Source organism: Rana temporaria, chromosome 3 (genome assembly GCF_905171775.1).
Source record: "Rana temporaria chromosome 3, aRanTem1.1, whole genome shotgun sequence".
NCBI lineage: Eukaryota > Metazoa > Chordata > Amphibia > Anura > Ranidae > Rana > Rana temporaria.
In genome coordinates, this window is record NC_053491.1 from 464665520 (window position 1) to 464682065 (window position 16546).

Below are 16546 nucleotides of genomic sequence, written 5' to 3' on the forward strand. Positions count from 1 at the left end.
CAAACACCGAAATATCAGTTTTAGGTGGACTGACCCTTTTATTTTCCAGTCTCCCTTACCGGACTATATTCCGCCCATTTGTTCTCTCCTTCTTCATAGTAATATTTGTAGTCAGTGTGGAACTCGGTGGTGGGACAGGTTGAGGTAGAGAGACGTCGGACACGATCAAACACTAGGCTGTTTTGGATGGACATCGTGGTGAGGTCAATTGGTATTTTAGAACCACTGTTAAGAGAAAGAAGATCAGTGTGAGATTTACCACTTGCCGACCGCGGCCTGTATATATTTTCGGAAATTCGGGAAATTCAAAAAAATAAAAAAATTCGTTTTTGTTTCATTCGTTTTTTTTTTTTTTTTCGGAAATTCGGGAAAATCGAAAAATATTTTTTTTCCGTTTTATTCTTTTTTTTGCTTTTTCCAGAAATTCCGAAATTCCGAAAAAGCAATAAACAAATAAAACAGAAAAAACGAAATTTCCGAAAAAAACTAATGAAACGAAAATGAAAAAAACTAATTTTCGAAAATTCAAAAAATTCAGAATTTTCGAAATCCAAATTTCCATAAATCTGAATTTCCAAAAATGAAAAATTTGTAAATTCGAAAAATAAAAAATTCGAAAATTCGAAAATGAAAAATTCGAAATTTGAAAATTCGAAAATTAAAAGAAAAAAATCGAAAATTCGAAATTTCGAAAATGGAAAAATTCGTAAATTTGAAATGTTGAAAATCGAAAATGAAAAATTCGAAAAATAAAAAATTCGAAAAATAAAAAATTCGAAATGTGAAAATTCGAAATGTGAAAATTCGAAAAATTCGAAATTTCGAAAATTGAAAAATTCGAAATTAAAAGAAAAAAATTCGAAAATTCGGAAATTCGAAAATGTGAAAATTTAAAAATCCGAATTTCCGAAATTCGGAAATAAGAAAATTTGTAAATTAAAAAAAATCGGAAATACGAAAATTCGGAAATGAAAAATTCGGAAATTATAAAAATTCGGAAATTCAAAATTTCGGAAGTCCGAAAATTCGGAAATTGAAAAATTCGGAAATACGAAAATTCGCAAATACGAAAATTCGCAAATACGAAAATTCGAATTTTCGGAAATCCGAAAACTTGCATATTCGGAAATTCAAAATTTTCGGAAGTCAGAAAATTTGTTAATAAAAACAATTTGTTAATACAAAAACTCAGAATTAACGAATTTGCAAATTTTCGTTAAAAAACAAATTGGAAACTAAACGAATTGCACATGTCTAGTATATATGTCGGCAGAATGGCACGTACACACGACCATTTTTAATGGTCTAGAAAAAACAAGGTTTTTTTCAACCCGATTATTGTTAAACCGGCCTTGCCTACACACGATCGTGAAAAAAATGCTCTAGTAAAGCGCGGTGACGTACGACGGCACTATAAAGGGGAAGTTCCGGTCGGATGGCGCCACCCTTTGGGTTGCTTTTGCTGATTTCGTGTAAGTAAAAGTTTGGTGAGAGACGATTTGCGCTTTTCAGTCTTCGTGCTTTTCAGTCTGTTACAGCGTGACGAATGTGCTAGTTTTCGAGCGCTAGTTTTACCAGAACGAGCGCTCCCGTCTCATAACTTGCTTCTGAGCATGCGCGTTTTTTTCACGTCGTTAAAGCCCACACACGACCATTTTTTACAACGTTAAAAACAACGTGAAAAATTAGAGCAGGTTCTAAATTTTTAATGCCCATTTTTTACGTTGTAAAAATTGCTCTGGAGCCTACACACGATCGTTTTTAATGACATTAAAAAAAACGTCATATTTTACAACCCGAAAAATGGTTGTGTGTATGCGCAGAGATGGACTGGCCATTGGGACTACCGGTCCGCTTCAGTGACAGCGGACCCCCCCTCTGCTCCTCTGTTTCTCCCTCCCTGCAGCGCTCACCTGGGGGGAACAGAGAAGCAGGGGGAGGACCAGAGGAGCAGGGACGACGACAGAGGAGCATGGGGGGACCAGAAGGAGCACGGGGAGGGGACAGACAGCTGACTCAACAGCTATGGCCTGGGAGTTTCTCACTTCAGCCTAATCTTGTCCCATGGGGGGGGGGCACCGAACTGATTCTTTGCCCCGGGTGAAATAATGTCTAGCTTCCCCACTGGTACTGCCTATAAGAGTACCAGTACCAGCCGTTCTACTCTAATAAAGTAGAACGGCTGGTGGCTAGTGAAGGGGGAGAGGTGGCTTGGGTGGCCGGGAGTTGTCTGGCCGCCATGGGAGAGACCTGTCAAAGTGGGCCAGTCTGGATGAAGTCCAAGGACAAATCTTTGTCCCAGTCCAGCCCTGTGTACGCGGCATTAGCGGCAGCAGGAGGGGACACCCTCCCGCAGCCCTCCTGTGCTTCAACCAGCTCTCCTGTGCAATCGGTGAGCCGGGAAAGAAAACCGCCAGCCCGGAAGATAGTCATAGAGAAAACTGAGGAACAGATGGTCCCTTGCAGTCTCTATAACTCTTGGGGGGGCCCGAGCGCGACGTTATGACATGAACAATGTCGGAGACTCTGCAGGAAAGCCTGAGATCTTTCATTTTTTTTGGGGGGGGGGATCTCAGACCTTCCTGCCTGAAGACCCCACATATGTCCATAAAGAGGACACCTCACGCACTATTCCTATTATAAGGGATGTTTAAATGCCTTTAGAGGAACAAAAGTGTATCCTGCAGACACTTCAGGGCCGGCCGGGCACTTTGCGGGGGAAGGCACAGGCACAAAAGCCGCACGGAAAAAAAAAGACCCCCGATCCGTCCTTTTATTTAATCGGCTCCTGCGGCTGCCTTCTGGCTCCCTCATAAATTTAGCCTCTGGCGTGGCGGCCTGTAGCGTGGCACTTGCGCTAGCAACATACATGGGGCGTACTTGGCCAGGGGGAGGGAGCAACTGACGCCCGCATTAAACGGCCGGTGATTGGCCAGACCGGGTGCATGTCATACCAGAGGCGGAGGCTTTGGTGCCCGTGCCCCCCCCCCCCCCCGCAAAGTGCTGCCCTAGGCCAAGATACATCCCGGACGGTACCATTGAAGTCCACCAGCCTCAAATACAAACCTTTCCATTTTGATAGGACGTAGGTACCCCCTTTTTATTGCTTATATATTGGCACTGTATCTAAACATCACCCAGGGTTGTCAGAATAGGCCCTTGTCCCCATCTAATGTGGACAAGGTGCTTTGGGGTGGGGGTGGGGCACATATCCCCCCCACCTCCTGCCCCAAAGCACCCACCCCCCCATGTTGGGGGCATGTGGCCTGGTATGGTCCAGGAAGTGGTGACGCTCGCTCGTCCTCCCCCTTTCCTGACCTGCTGGGCTGGAGGCTCAGATAAGGGTCTGGTATAGATTTTGGTGTGAGTTTTTTTTTTATTTTGGCGTGTGTTTTCCCCTTAAAATCCATACCAGACCGAAGGGTCTAGTATGGTCTAGGGAGGGGGGGGGGGGCACTGCATTTTTTTTTATTTTGCCGTGGAGTTTCCCCTCAAGATCCATACTAGACCCAAGGGGCCTGGTATGGAATTGGAAAGGGGGGCCGCACGCCTTTAATTTTTTATTTAATTTTGGCGTGGTGTTCCCCTTCAAGATCCTCAGAGCACAGGTCGCTTGCCAAAGTCGGATAAGTTAAGATGATGATCTGACTTCAATGATATTAAATAGGCTGAAGTTGGACCAAAGTAGTGCAGGAACCTTTTTTCAAAGTCAGACCGACTTGTGTCAGACCAGTTAAGACAGCTCTTATAGAGAACCATTAATTTATACACGTCATGCGCCATGTGCTCCCAAAGTCGAAGCGTATGTTGCACCAGAGTGAACAGGGCCTTAAAGACTATCTATATTTTTAAAAGGCTTTGGCACAAACACTTGAGATCTGAATAAGAAAACACTGTACTAGGTTCTTTACGTAGAGTTGACAATAAAGTTTTTAGTATTAATGTAAAAATGTATTTCTTTTCTTTGCTTCTCCTACTTACTGGTGGAATCCGGTGACTTGGCCCGTAGCTGGGTCACTGTATAGCCTCTCCAGGACCAGTTGAGCTCCTAGGTCAATGTCAAACCAAACCACTGTGGCTTTATACCTCAGCTGCCATACATAGGGCCACGCAGTGTGGTGCTTTGGGCACAAAAGACCCTGAAAGCATCGACCAATCAAAAAGTTTGAACAGATATCTATGTCATCGTCTAGGTGGATATAGTGGATATTGTAGCTATTGGCATTTAATGGCACCAGATTTTCACTATACAGTGTGACCTCACTGGGCAAGGTAACTGTTCTAAAAGTATTCTCAGTGCAAAGTTCCAATTTTTGTAAAGCTATTTCTTCTTGTATGGGATCTAGTCCAGTGATCTCTTCCGGCTTAATGTCTAATGATGTCTTCCTCCTCTTCCCTCTGATTGGATACATGTCCCATTGAACAGCTGGGGGACTACTTTGGAACTACTATTTATTCTGAGTTAAATATATAGAGGGTGATGCAGCCTCTTGATTTTATATTGATACATATCCACGAAACTTCTCTACAAATGTTGTGGTGAGCTAGTTGCACAGAGCGGTTTTTTCTAATGCTCCTAAGTTTGGTGGGGTAACTCTTGAAGGGCATAGGGGTTGTCCTTTGGCTCCACCACAATCACTTTTGGCGGATACCATTTGTCCAGGGACCTTTGCTAGCAAGCTTGGACACAGTGGATGTGACAATGGGCATTTGGTGTGGCTCTTTCCACTTGAGAAGATGAGTTCTTGGGGTTCTGTTTTTTTTTTTCTACCATAACCCAGTCTCCAGGCTGAAGTCCATGCTTCTTTGGATCAGCTGCAGGCTTTTGCTTTCTGTGAAAAAGAAAAAGACCTTGGTCAATTTGGTAACATAAGAGATGAGTTGGTCTTGGCCTTTTTGTAACAAACACCTCTCTTCTAGGTTGCACCCTCCTAACTCTTTGCAAAGACCTCCTTTCTGCCGGGGTGGAGCCCAGAATTATGGTCAGGTCACTACTAAAAGCCCAGCCAATTGGTGTGCTGGCTGCTTACAAAATCTGGATCCAGGATTGGAGATTTTGGTCTTCCCAGATCACTTAGAAATCCCCCAGGCTCCAGGTCCCAAAACGGACTTTACGAAACATTGAGGAAACTGAAAAGCCAGTTTCCTCTGCAATAAACAAACCCCCTGGAGCCCCTCAACCTGCCTGGTTGAGAATCCAGGGTTACAACCTTTATTTAGACCCTGGCAAGGAACTGCACTGCCACACCAGACACATCATTCAGAGACCAGTAAAACTCTCTCTACACTAGGGTGACCAGACATCCCCGGTTTCCCGGGACAGTCCCCAGATTGAGGACACTGTCCCCGGAGCCAGTCTGTCTCCGGATTTGTCCCCGGATTGCAGTGGCATGGGGGGCACCTGGCACTCTCGCCCCAAGTGCAACATTTGGGGGGGCGCAAAATCCGTACTGTGCCCCCAAGTGTGCTGTGTTGCCCCCCCCCCCCCGCCCAGGGACTCCTGTGGTCCAGCCTGTCACCCAGGATCCCGGCCCCAGTGTGAAAGAGGTCTAAAGGAACAGCAAGATTATCCCAATCCATCGTTTTTGAAAAGTTTATCACTAAACTCACCACAAAATGCCCCTATAAGAAACCATTTGGAAACTTTGGGCATTCTTCCCTCCAGGATTTCGATGGCCGTGTCTTGAATCTCTACATCTAATCAATTGGTCTGTTAACTGCCCCCCCCCCCTCCGGCCATGTTTACCTACCTACCTTCCCTACCTACACTACAATTTCCGACAACAAATGTTTGATGGGAGCTAGACTCCCATGTTAAACAGTAATTTCTCCGGTGACTTTGGGGACCCGGTACCGGGTGGTCGTAGGTCCCCTGGACTTGGCACACATGTAGCCTCATTTCTCCTCTGCAACTGTGCAAAGTTTGTTGTCTGGGGGACCTACGGTTGGGGAGCACCGATTTTTCAAAGCCGGGCACCCCTTCCATAGTCTCCCATGTTAAACGTCAGTTTAGTCATGGACACAGTGAGGCATGGGCACAGTGAGGCATGGGCATAGTGAGGCATGGGCATAGTGAGGCATGGACACAGTGAGGCATGCAGATGGACACCCTAGGCTTATACTCAAGTCAATACGTTTTCCCAGTTTTTTGTGGTAAAATTAGGTGCCTCGGCTTATATTCGGGTCGGCTTATACTCGATATATACAGTATTTCTCGTGATCTCCTGAATAATCTTTTTATTTTTTAAGCCAGATCTCCATAATAATGTTTATAATTACATTTTTACAGTGATCTTTTTTTAAATCAAGATCACCTGTTTTTTTTTTTTTATGAAAAAAATAAAATAAATTCTAGTGATCTCCATAATATATTTTTTCGTTTTGTGTGTCAAGTTACCACAACACCATTATTATCTTGTATTTTTTAACCTCAAGGAGGTTGGTTGGTGTCCCTTGTTCATTTGACATTGTATTTTTGATGCTGAAAAGCGCAAATTGTCTCTCACCAAACTTCTACTAACACAAGATTAGCAGAAGGAGCCCAAATGGTGGCGCACTTGGTATTGAACTTCGCTTTTATAGTGCCGTCGTACGTGTTGTACGTGACCGCCTTCTTGGCGACCGTGTGTATGCAAGACAAGTCTGAGCCAACATCCGTTGGAAAAAAAAGGATTTTTGTACTCACCGTAAAATCCATTTCTCTAATTTCATGGACGGACACAGCAGCATCTTGACCTTAGGGTATTATCCTCCTTCTAGGAGATCGACTAGGCAGAAAAACAGCATGTTAAGTGTTAAACACATCACACAGTACAGTACCTCCCAGGGGGCTGTTCCCCCCGGGTACATCCCCCTCTCTCTGCATCGGCAGCCTCAGTTCATCAACAAGCAGTACAAACAAAGGAGGGGTGGGTGCAGAGAAATGGATTTTACGGTGAGTACAAAAATCCTTTTTTCTCTTCCGTTCATGGACGGACACAGCAGCATCTTGACCTTAGGGACGTCCCCAAGCAGTGTCAAAAAATCGAGGGGTGGGAAAACACAGCAAACCAACTTCACCCCAAACAAACCAGAGCTCCTTAACGGAGGAACTGCAACCTTAAACAGCCACCTGCAAAACCTTGCGGCCGAAGGAGGCATCTGAAGATGCACTCATATCCACCTTGTAAAACTTTGAGAAGGTGTGGACCGACGACCAAGTCGCTGCCTTACACACCTGTAAAACAGATGCCTGATGGCGGAAAGCCCAAGGGGCACCAATTGCCCTCGTCGAATGCGCCATAACCGGGAAGGGGGGTGCGCGCCCCTTTAGAGCATAGGCCTGAAGCACGACCTGCCTGATCCACCTAGAAATGGTGGCTGGCGAGACCGCCAGACCCTTCTTAGGACCAGTCACTGACACGAACAGTGAATTCGACCTCCGGAACGGAGCCGTAGCAGACAGGTACACCTGTAGGGCTCGAACCACGTCCAAGGAATGCAGCCCAGCCTCTCTTGGGTTCGCCGGCCGAGGACACAAGGATGGGAGAACAATGTCCTCATTAATGTGAAAGGTCGAAACAACCTTAGGAAGGAATGATGGCTGCGGACGCAGCATCACCTTATTCCCTGTGGATGACCAAATAGGGAGCCTTGCAAGACAAGGCCGCCAATTCAGAAACCCGTCTGACCGATGTAATTGCCACCAGGAAAAAAACCTTCTGGGAAAGAGTCAATAAAGGGATCTCCCTAATGTTCTCAAACGGAGGCTTCTGAAGCACAGAGAGAACTAAATTTAAGTCCCACGGCGGCAGTGGAGGACGTACCAGAGGGGCCACATGCCGAACCCCCTGCACAAATGTACGCACCAGGGAGTGCGCCGCCAAGGGTCGCTGAAAGAAAACAGCCAAGGCCGAAATCTGCCCCTTAATTGTACTTAAGGCGAGTGCCTGGTCCACTCCACGCTGTAAGAACAGCAGAATCCGGGACATCACGTATGCACGGGGGTGCCAATTCATCTCCTCACACATAGAGATGTAAGCCTTCCACATACGATGGTAAATCTTCCGGGAAGTAGACTTCAGCATGGTAGAGATCACGAATCCGACAAACCTTGGTCCCTCAGCACCTGGCTTTCAATAGCCACGCCGTTAAAGCCAACAACTGTAAAGCAGGATGAAAGATAGGACCCTGCGACAGAAGGTCCTCTCGCAGTGGCAGGCGCCACAGAACATCAGCCACCAGACACACCAGATCCACGTACCAGGGATGGCGAGGTCAATGTGGAGCAGTTAGGATCGTCGGTATCCCCTCGGCTTCCACTCTGTGGAGCAGACGAGGAAGAAGCTTCAGAGGAGGAAAGGTGTAGATTAGGCGATAGTGACCCCACGGTGCCACCAATGCGTCCGCTCACGGGTCTTTTGACCTGGCCACGAACCTCGACACCTTCCGATTGAGTCGTGATGCCAAGAGATCCACGTCCGGAGTGCCCCATTTTAGACACAGACTCTGAAACACGTCCGGGTGTAGCGACCATTCTCCTTGGTCTAGCGTTTGGCGACTTAGATAGTCCGCCTGCCAGTTCAGTACGCCCGGAATGTATACGGCCGAAAGAGCCGGAACGTTTTGCTCGGCCCACCGGAGGATGTGAGCGACTTCCGCCGCTGCACTTGAGCTCCTTGAGCCCCCCTGATGATTGACATAAGCCACAGCCGTGGCGTTGTCCGACTGAATCCTGACCGGGTGGCCCTGTAGACTCAGAGATCACTTGGAGAGGCACAGCCTGATCGCCTGGAGTTCCAGGACACTGATCGGCAATCGGGATTCTTCCTGAGTCCAGCGCCCCTGGGCCGACTGATCACCCCACACTCCCCCCCAGCCTGGGAGACTGGCGTCCGTCATGACCACAGTCCAATGACACAGGAGGAACGACTTCCCGGCCCGAAGAACCAGGGACGTCAGCCACCACACTAGGGAGTACCTGACCAGGCGACTCACCCGGATTTGGCAATCCAGAGACGAAGGGCGCCTGTCCCAACGCGACAGAATTTCCCTCTGCAACACTCGAGTTTGAAACTGAGCATACGGAACCGCCTTTGAAGGAGGCCACCATGAGACCCAGAACTCACATGCAAAAGCGAACGACCATTTTTGGGTTGTCAACCGCTGCACCGCAGCCCGCAGTGTCTGTAGCTTCTCCATGGGAAGAATAACTCTCGCCTCCGAGGAATCCAGGACCAGCCCCAGGTATTCCAGGCATTGAGACGGTACTAACACCGACTTCTGAACATTTAGCAGCCAACCGAATTCCCGGAGGGTCTGGCAGGTAATAGACACATCCTCCTCTAACTCTGAGCTTGAAGAAGCTCTCAGAAGAAGGTCGTCCAGGTATCCTACAATAGCGATTCCGCACTGCCTCAGCAGGGCCAGAATCAAAGCCAGCACCTTGGTGAAACCCTTGGCGCCGAAGCCAGGCCGAAAGGGAGGGACACAAATTGAAAGTGGTCCTCCCCGACCGAAAAGCGCAGAAATCTCTGGTGCTTTGCGCATATGGGGATATGCAAGTACGCGTCCTTGATATCCAAGGACGCCAGGAAATCCCCCGGATGGAGCGCCGCTACCACAGAGCGAACCGGCTCCATCCTGAATTTCTGCACCCTGACAAAACAGTTGAGGGCCTTGAGATCCAGGATTGGACGGACCCCTTCCTTCTTGGGAACAACAAACAGATTGGAGTAAAACCCCTGAAACCGTTCCAGTAAAGGAACCGGAACGATCACCCCCCTCACCAGCAGATCCTGAACAGCCAAAAACAGGGCCTCCTGACGACCCGGAGGAAGCTGGAGGTTGGAAGGAGAAAATCTGTTTGGTGGACAAGAGAGAAACTCTATCTTGTACCCCGAGGAAACTACTACGCAAACCCACCGGTCGCAAAGAAGAGACATCAACCGAGCCGTGAATTTGCGAAGTCGGCCCCCCACCCCGGGAGACGGGCGGGGGCAGACCTTCATGCGGAAGCAGGTTTTTCCGCAGGCTTGTTGGGCTTGCGGAACCAGGGGCGCCTTAGCGGCCTGGGAACGTTTACCTGCAGCACCGGGCGGACGAAAAAAACGATTGGGGGCGGAAAAGGAGGCATCCCAGACAGAACCAATGTCCGCACGGTTACGGCATGGCTGTCGGCCCGACACACTGTGACACAGACATAGAGCCCGGTCATATGTGTGCCCTGGAGCGTATAGCTCACCGGCCACCCCTGGAGCAACGGGGCATGTCGTGGACGACCCAGCACGTAGCTAAAAGGCGGGTACACGCTCGATGGCCGAACTGGGGGGACTACAAGGATCCAGCCTGTCACCCAGTCGGCAGTTGATTGTAGATCTCAGGATCCAAAAATGCAGAAAAACAAAAATGAAAAGCAAGAAAATTTCAAAAAAATCCCCAGGCCACATGAGCCATGTCATTCTCCTGTGCTAGGCAGACAAAAAACTGAGGCTGCAGATGCAGAGAGAGGAGGATGTACCCTGGGGAACCGCCCCCTGGGAGGTACTGTACTGTGTGATGTGTTTAACACTTAACATGCTGTTTTTCTGCCTAGTCAATCTCCTAGAAGGAGGATAATACCCTAAGGTCAAGATGCTGCTGTGTCCGTCCATGAACGGAAGAGAAAAATACACTGTTTTGTTGTCGGAATGTCCGATCGTGTGTACGCGGCATAAGTTCGTAGGGTTATATATTGAGTTGGCCCACCCTTTGCAGCTATAACAGCTTCAACTCTTCTGGGAAGGCTGTTCACAAGGTTTAGGAGTGTGTCTATGGCAATTTTTGACCATTCTTTCAAAAGAACATTTGTGAGGTCAGGCACTGATGTTGGACAAGAAGGCCTGGCTCGCAGATCCCAAAGGTGTTCTATCGGGTTGAGGCCAGGACTCTGTGCAGGCCAGTCAAGTTCCTCCACCCCAAACTCTCTCATCCATGTCTTTATGGGCCTCACTTTGTGCACTGGTCCAAATCATTTGGTGGAAGGAGGATTATGGTGTGCAGTTGTTTTTCAGGGATTGGGCCTTGCTTTGTGCACTGGTGCACAGTCATGTTAGAATAGGATGGGGCCGTCCCCAAACTTTTCCCACAAAGTTAGGAGCATGAAATTGTCCAAAATGTCTTGGTATGTTGATGCCTTAAGAGTTCCCTTCACTGGAACTAAGGGGCCAAGCCCAACCCCTGAAAAACAACCTCACACCATAATCCCCCCTCCACCAAATGATTTGGACCAGTGCACAAAGTAAGGTCAATAAAGACATGGATGGGCAAATTTGGGGTGGAGGAACTTGACTGGCCTGCACAGAATCCTGACCTCAACCCAATAGAACACCTTTGGGATGAATTTGATTGCGAGCCAGGCATTCTCGTTCCAACATCAGTGCCTGACCTCACAGTTGCACTTCTGGAAGAACAATCAAAAACACTCCTAAACCTTGTGGACAGCCTTCCCAGAAGAGTGGAAGCTGTTATAGCTGCAAAGGGCGGGGCCGACTCAATATTGAACCCTACGGACTAAGACTGGGATGCTATTAAAGTTCATCCCCATCTCATGCTCGCGTCCAGGACTTCTCCTGTGCCTCTCCCACCCTCTGGAATGCTCTACCCCAATCTGTCCGTCAAGCTCCCTTTGTCCACTTTCAGACGATCCCTGAAAACTCATCTCTTCAGAGAAGCCTATCGGGCCCCCACCTAACAACTCTACATTTATTCTCCATCAGATCATCCCCCACAGTTATTACCTCTTGACACTCCCCCTTAGATGGTAAGCTCTAACAAGCAGGGCCCTCTGATTCCTACTGTATTGTATTTGTACTGTCTACCCTCATGTTGTAAAGCGCTGCGTAAACTGTCGGCACTGTATAATAAGGATAAGCATGTAAATTAGGTGTCCCAATACTTTTGACAATATAGTGTATATGTTATATGCACACAAGTGATTTTTTTATATTTCTACTTTAAACTGAATGGGTTGTTTTACAAGGTAAGGGTTCACATACCTGTATACTAAAAAAAAAAAAAACATCTCTTCCCTACTCTATCCAAAATTAAAAGAAAATGTTTTGCCTTTAGATAGACTTTAACCCTTTCCCGCCAAGCATACGCATATATGCGTCCTCGGCTTTCGGTGGTTATACCGGGATGATGCCCGCAGCTGCAGGCATCATCCCGGTACCGTTGTTTAGAGCCAGCGATTGGCTATCCAGGCATAACAACCGATGCGGCTAAAAGCTGCTCGGTTGTTATGTCGGAGGAGTGGGAGGGGACCCCCCCCCCCCTCTGGGAGGGGACCCCCCTCTCGCCGCCGCTCTGACCGGGCCTCCCGTCCCACCGGGAGACCCGATCCGCGATCTGGCGCCTCCAGTGTCTAGGCGCAGACTGAAACAAAGTCGTAAACGGCTTCGATTTAGTCTCCGCAATGTAAACACAGAAGCGGGGTCATGACATCACTTCTGGGTTACTCGGCTGCCAATGGCGTCGGATTTAAAAAAAGTACACAGTATTCAGAATCGCCGTTTTCGGTGATCTGAATACTTTGAAGTGCAATAAATGCATAAAGAGTACCTGTCACAACCTATTACTGTCACAGGGGATGTTTACATTCCTTGTGACAGCAATAAAACTGATCAAAATGTAAAAAAAAAAAAAAAAAGTTTTTATTATAAAAATAAATAAAATAAATAAGAAAACATTTTTTTTAAAGCGCTCCCCTCCCTGTGAGCTCGCGCAACAAAGAAAACGCATACGGAAGTCGCGCCCGCATATGAAAAACAGTGTTCAAATCACACATGTGAGGTATCGCCGCGATCGGCAGAGCGAGAGCAATAATTCTAGCACTAGATCTCCTGTAACTCTAACCTGGTAACCGTAAAAAAAGTTTAAAGCGCCGCCTATGGAGATTTTTAGGTACCGTAGTTTGTCGCCATTCCACGAGTTTGTGCAATTATAAAGCGTGACATGTTTGGTATCTATTTACTCGACGTAACATCATCTTTCACATTATACAAAAAAAATGGGCTACCTTTACCTTTTCATTTTTTTTTTTAATTCATGAAAATGTATTCTTCCCAAAAATGTTGTTTAAAATACCACTGCACTTTCCCTGTTTAAAAAAAACACCACTGCACAAAATAGCATCTAATATAAAATATTGCAACAATCGCCATTTTATTCTCTAGATTCTCTGCTAATATATATATATAATCTTTGGGGGTTCTAAGTAATTTTCTAGCAAAAAATATGAATTTTAACTTGTAAACACCAAGGTGTTGATTTACTAAAGGCAAAAAGACTGTTAGGTAGATTCACAAAGAGTGAGGCCCCGTACACACGACCAGTTTCCTCGGCAGAATTCAGCTTCCGACCGAGTTTCTGGCTGAATTCTGCCGAGAAACCCGGCCGTGTGTACACTTTCGGCCGAGGAAGCCGACGAGGAAATAGAGAACATGTTCTCTATTTCCTCGTTGTTCTATGGGAGCTCTCGGCCCGCCGAGGTCCTCGGCGGCTTCAGGGCTGAACTGGCCGAGGAACTCGATGTGTTTGGCACGTCGAGTTCCTCGGCCGTGTGTACGGGGCCTTAGGCCGGCTTATCAGTAGATAAGCCGGCCTAACTCAGAATCTACGCCGACGGATGTTTAAGCGTATGCTCAAACTGAGATACGCTTAAACATATCTAAGATACGACGGCTTGCGCCGTCCTATCTTAGATTGCAATTTTTCGGATGGCCGCTAGGTGGCGCTTCCATTGCGGTCGGCGTAGATTATGTAAATGAGGGGATACGCCGATTCACGAACGTACGCCCGGCCGCCGCAGTCGATTTACGCCGTTTCCGTAAGGGTTTTGCAGGCCTAAAGTTATTCCACCTATGAGGTGGAATAGCAATGTTAAAGTATGGCCGCCATTCCCGCCGCAAGATTCTAAATTTTAACGTCGTTTGCGTAAGTCGTCCGCGAATCGGGATTTACGTAGTTTACGTCCACGTCAAAATCAATAGGCCCCTGCGGCGTACGCAACCGCAATGCACACTGGGAAATGTAGTCGCCCGGCGCATGCGCAGTGACAAAAAAACGTCAAAAACGTGAGGTCAAGCCTCATTACCATACAACACGCCCCCCTCCCAGTCATTTGAATTAGGCGCCCTTACGCCCGCCGTGTTTACACTACGCCGCCCTAAGTAAGGAGGTAAGTGCCTTGAGAATCATGTACTTGCCTCTCTTACTTAAAGCGGTTGTAAACCGCATAAACTTTGCAAGGCAAAAGGCATAATCGGCTAGTATGCACCGCATACTAGCCGATTATGAAATACTTACCTCGGAACGAGGTGAACACCACTTACCTGGTCCACGCCAAGCAGGATGTCATCTTGCTCCGGCGTGTCTTCCGGGTATCGTCGCTCCAGCGCTGTGATTGGCTGGAGCGGCGATGACGTCACTCCCGCGCGTGCGCGCGCGCAGGAGATTTAAAATCGACAGGGTCCGGCGGATGCCGGTCCTATCGCCGTGGATTTCCCCCTGCGCATGCGCAGCCCGCATTGCGAGGGGAATATCTCCTAAACCGTGCAGGTTTAGGAGATATTCTCCTTACCTACAGGTAAGCCTTATTATAGGCTTACCTGTAGGTAAAAGTCAAAATAGTGGGTTTACAACCACTTTAAGGCGGCGTAGTGTAAACACGCTAGGCTACGCCGCCGCAAATTAGCGCGCCCCTACCTGAATCTACCCATGTGCACTTTGCAAAGAGCAGTTGCCTTTTGGCAAGTGCAATTGCTCCAGAGCTTAGTAAATGAGGTAAAGTTTTAGTTTACAAAGAATAGCCAATCACAAGCAAGGGAAATAAAGAAACAGCATTTTTGCTTGCATCTGATTGGATGATGGAAGTCAGCAGAACTTCTAATCATTTACTAAACTCTGGAGCAACTGCTCTTGTAGAGTGCAACTGCCCTTTGCAAAATGCACAGTCTGTGGGCCAGATTCACAAAGAGATACGACGGTGTATCTACAGATACACCATCGTATCTCTGACTTACATTGGTCCTATCTATGCGCCTGATTCATAGAATCAGATACGCATAGATAGGGCTAGATCTGACAGTGTTACAATGTGTTACACTGTGTCGGATCTTTTTTTAAATTTAAAAATGGCGCCGGGGGCGTTCCCGCTGATTTACGATAAATAATATGTAAATCAGCGAGATACGCAAATTCACGAACGTACGCGGACCCGTCGCAGTGTTCTTACGTCGTTTCCGTAGCGGTTTTCCGTCGTATACTTACCCCTTCTTTTATCAGGCGCAGCCAATGTTAAGTATAGCCGGCGTTCCCACGTCGAATTTGAATTTTTCTACGTCGTTTGCGTACGCCGATTCACGAACACGCGCGTCGCAAGTCCCGCTCACGTCGCAACCACTGACGTCCTAGTGACGTCAGTGGGAGCAATGCACGCCGGGAAATTCCACGGACGACGCATGCGCATTTAAATCGGCGCGGGAACGCGCCTGATTTAAATATGACACTCCCCTAGCCGCGGAATTTGAATTCCGCCGGGGGATTTAGGATCCGCCGTCGCAAGTTTGGAGGTAAGTGGTTTGTGAATTAGCCACTTGCCTCCTAAACTTGCGGGAGCGGATCTTAATTCACGTAGATCGAGCGGATCTATAGATCCGCTGAGCTACGTGAATCTGGCCCAATATGCCTTTAGTAAATCAACCCCCAGCAATAGGCTTAGTCATGAAAGGGTTAAACAGCGATACGTAGATCTGTACCCTCTCTCCTACGTTCTTCTGGGTGCCCAGATCCTTCTACGGATACTGATGCAATCTATAAAAGTGTACGCCTCCTCTAAGCCCACCTAATCACCCCTCTTCTGCCCACTACAGCAGACGTAGTAACGAACTATACGGACCCGGAAATGATTATTTGGGAAGTTGTGGATAATTATGTTTCTCAACATTAAATAATTTTGTAGGCAAAGCCGATGACTTACCAGAACGGAGCAGCAGGAACAGAGACGGCAGTAGCAGCCTGGCTACTTTTACTTTCACTTTTTACTTTATGTAAATGATTGTTAGTTCTCATCATAAACACTCCTAAAAACCCGCAGGGAAGTTCCAGAGATGAATCATAGAATACCGGAGAAGGGCACGGTACAGGAGGACATTGAGTCATTTCACGGCACCATAAAACCCAAACAAGGAACAGCGTAGACCGGATCACGTCATGTGTCATGTGACCTCAGAGCTCGGATACATAGTCGCAATTGTCTTAAAATTCAATGTAAACTTAGAATAACGTTTCGTTTGCTACAGTATTGCACTGTGTGTTCACACCTCCCAACATTTTGAAATGGGAATGAGAGACACCTACTGACAAACGTATGTAGGCATAGGACACGCCCCCTGTCACACCCCCATAAAGGAGAATTAACAAAAAAAAGGTTAATTATATATCAGACAGGAGGCTTCATATCTTGCATTAATCTTTCTTTTTAATGCTCATAGCAGAAAACATAAACATTTGTTTCTTTACATTTTTG

General features: G+C 47.3%; 1 protein-coding gene across 1 annotated transcript in view; it reads right to left on the reverse strand.

The window, feature by feature from the left end:
• LOC120933559 (protein mono-ADP-ribosyltransferase TIPARP-like) overlaps window positions 1-16233 on the reverse strand; it is a 33131-nt gene extending 16898 nt beyond the window's left edge. Inside the window, exons 1-3 of the mRNA XM_040346814.1 lie at window positions 15998-16233; window positions 3982-4832; window positions 60-225 (exon numbers count right to left, since the gene is read on the reverse strand). Of these exons, the coding sequence (XP_040202748.1) occupies window positions 60-225; window positions 3982-4412 (597 nt within the window). The 5' untranslated portion in view covers window positions 4413-4832; window positions 15998-16233. The remainder of the gene's footprint in view (window positions 1-59; window positions 226-3981; window positions 4833-15997) is intronic.
• Window positions 16234-16546: the final 313 nt, after the last annotated feature.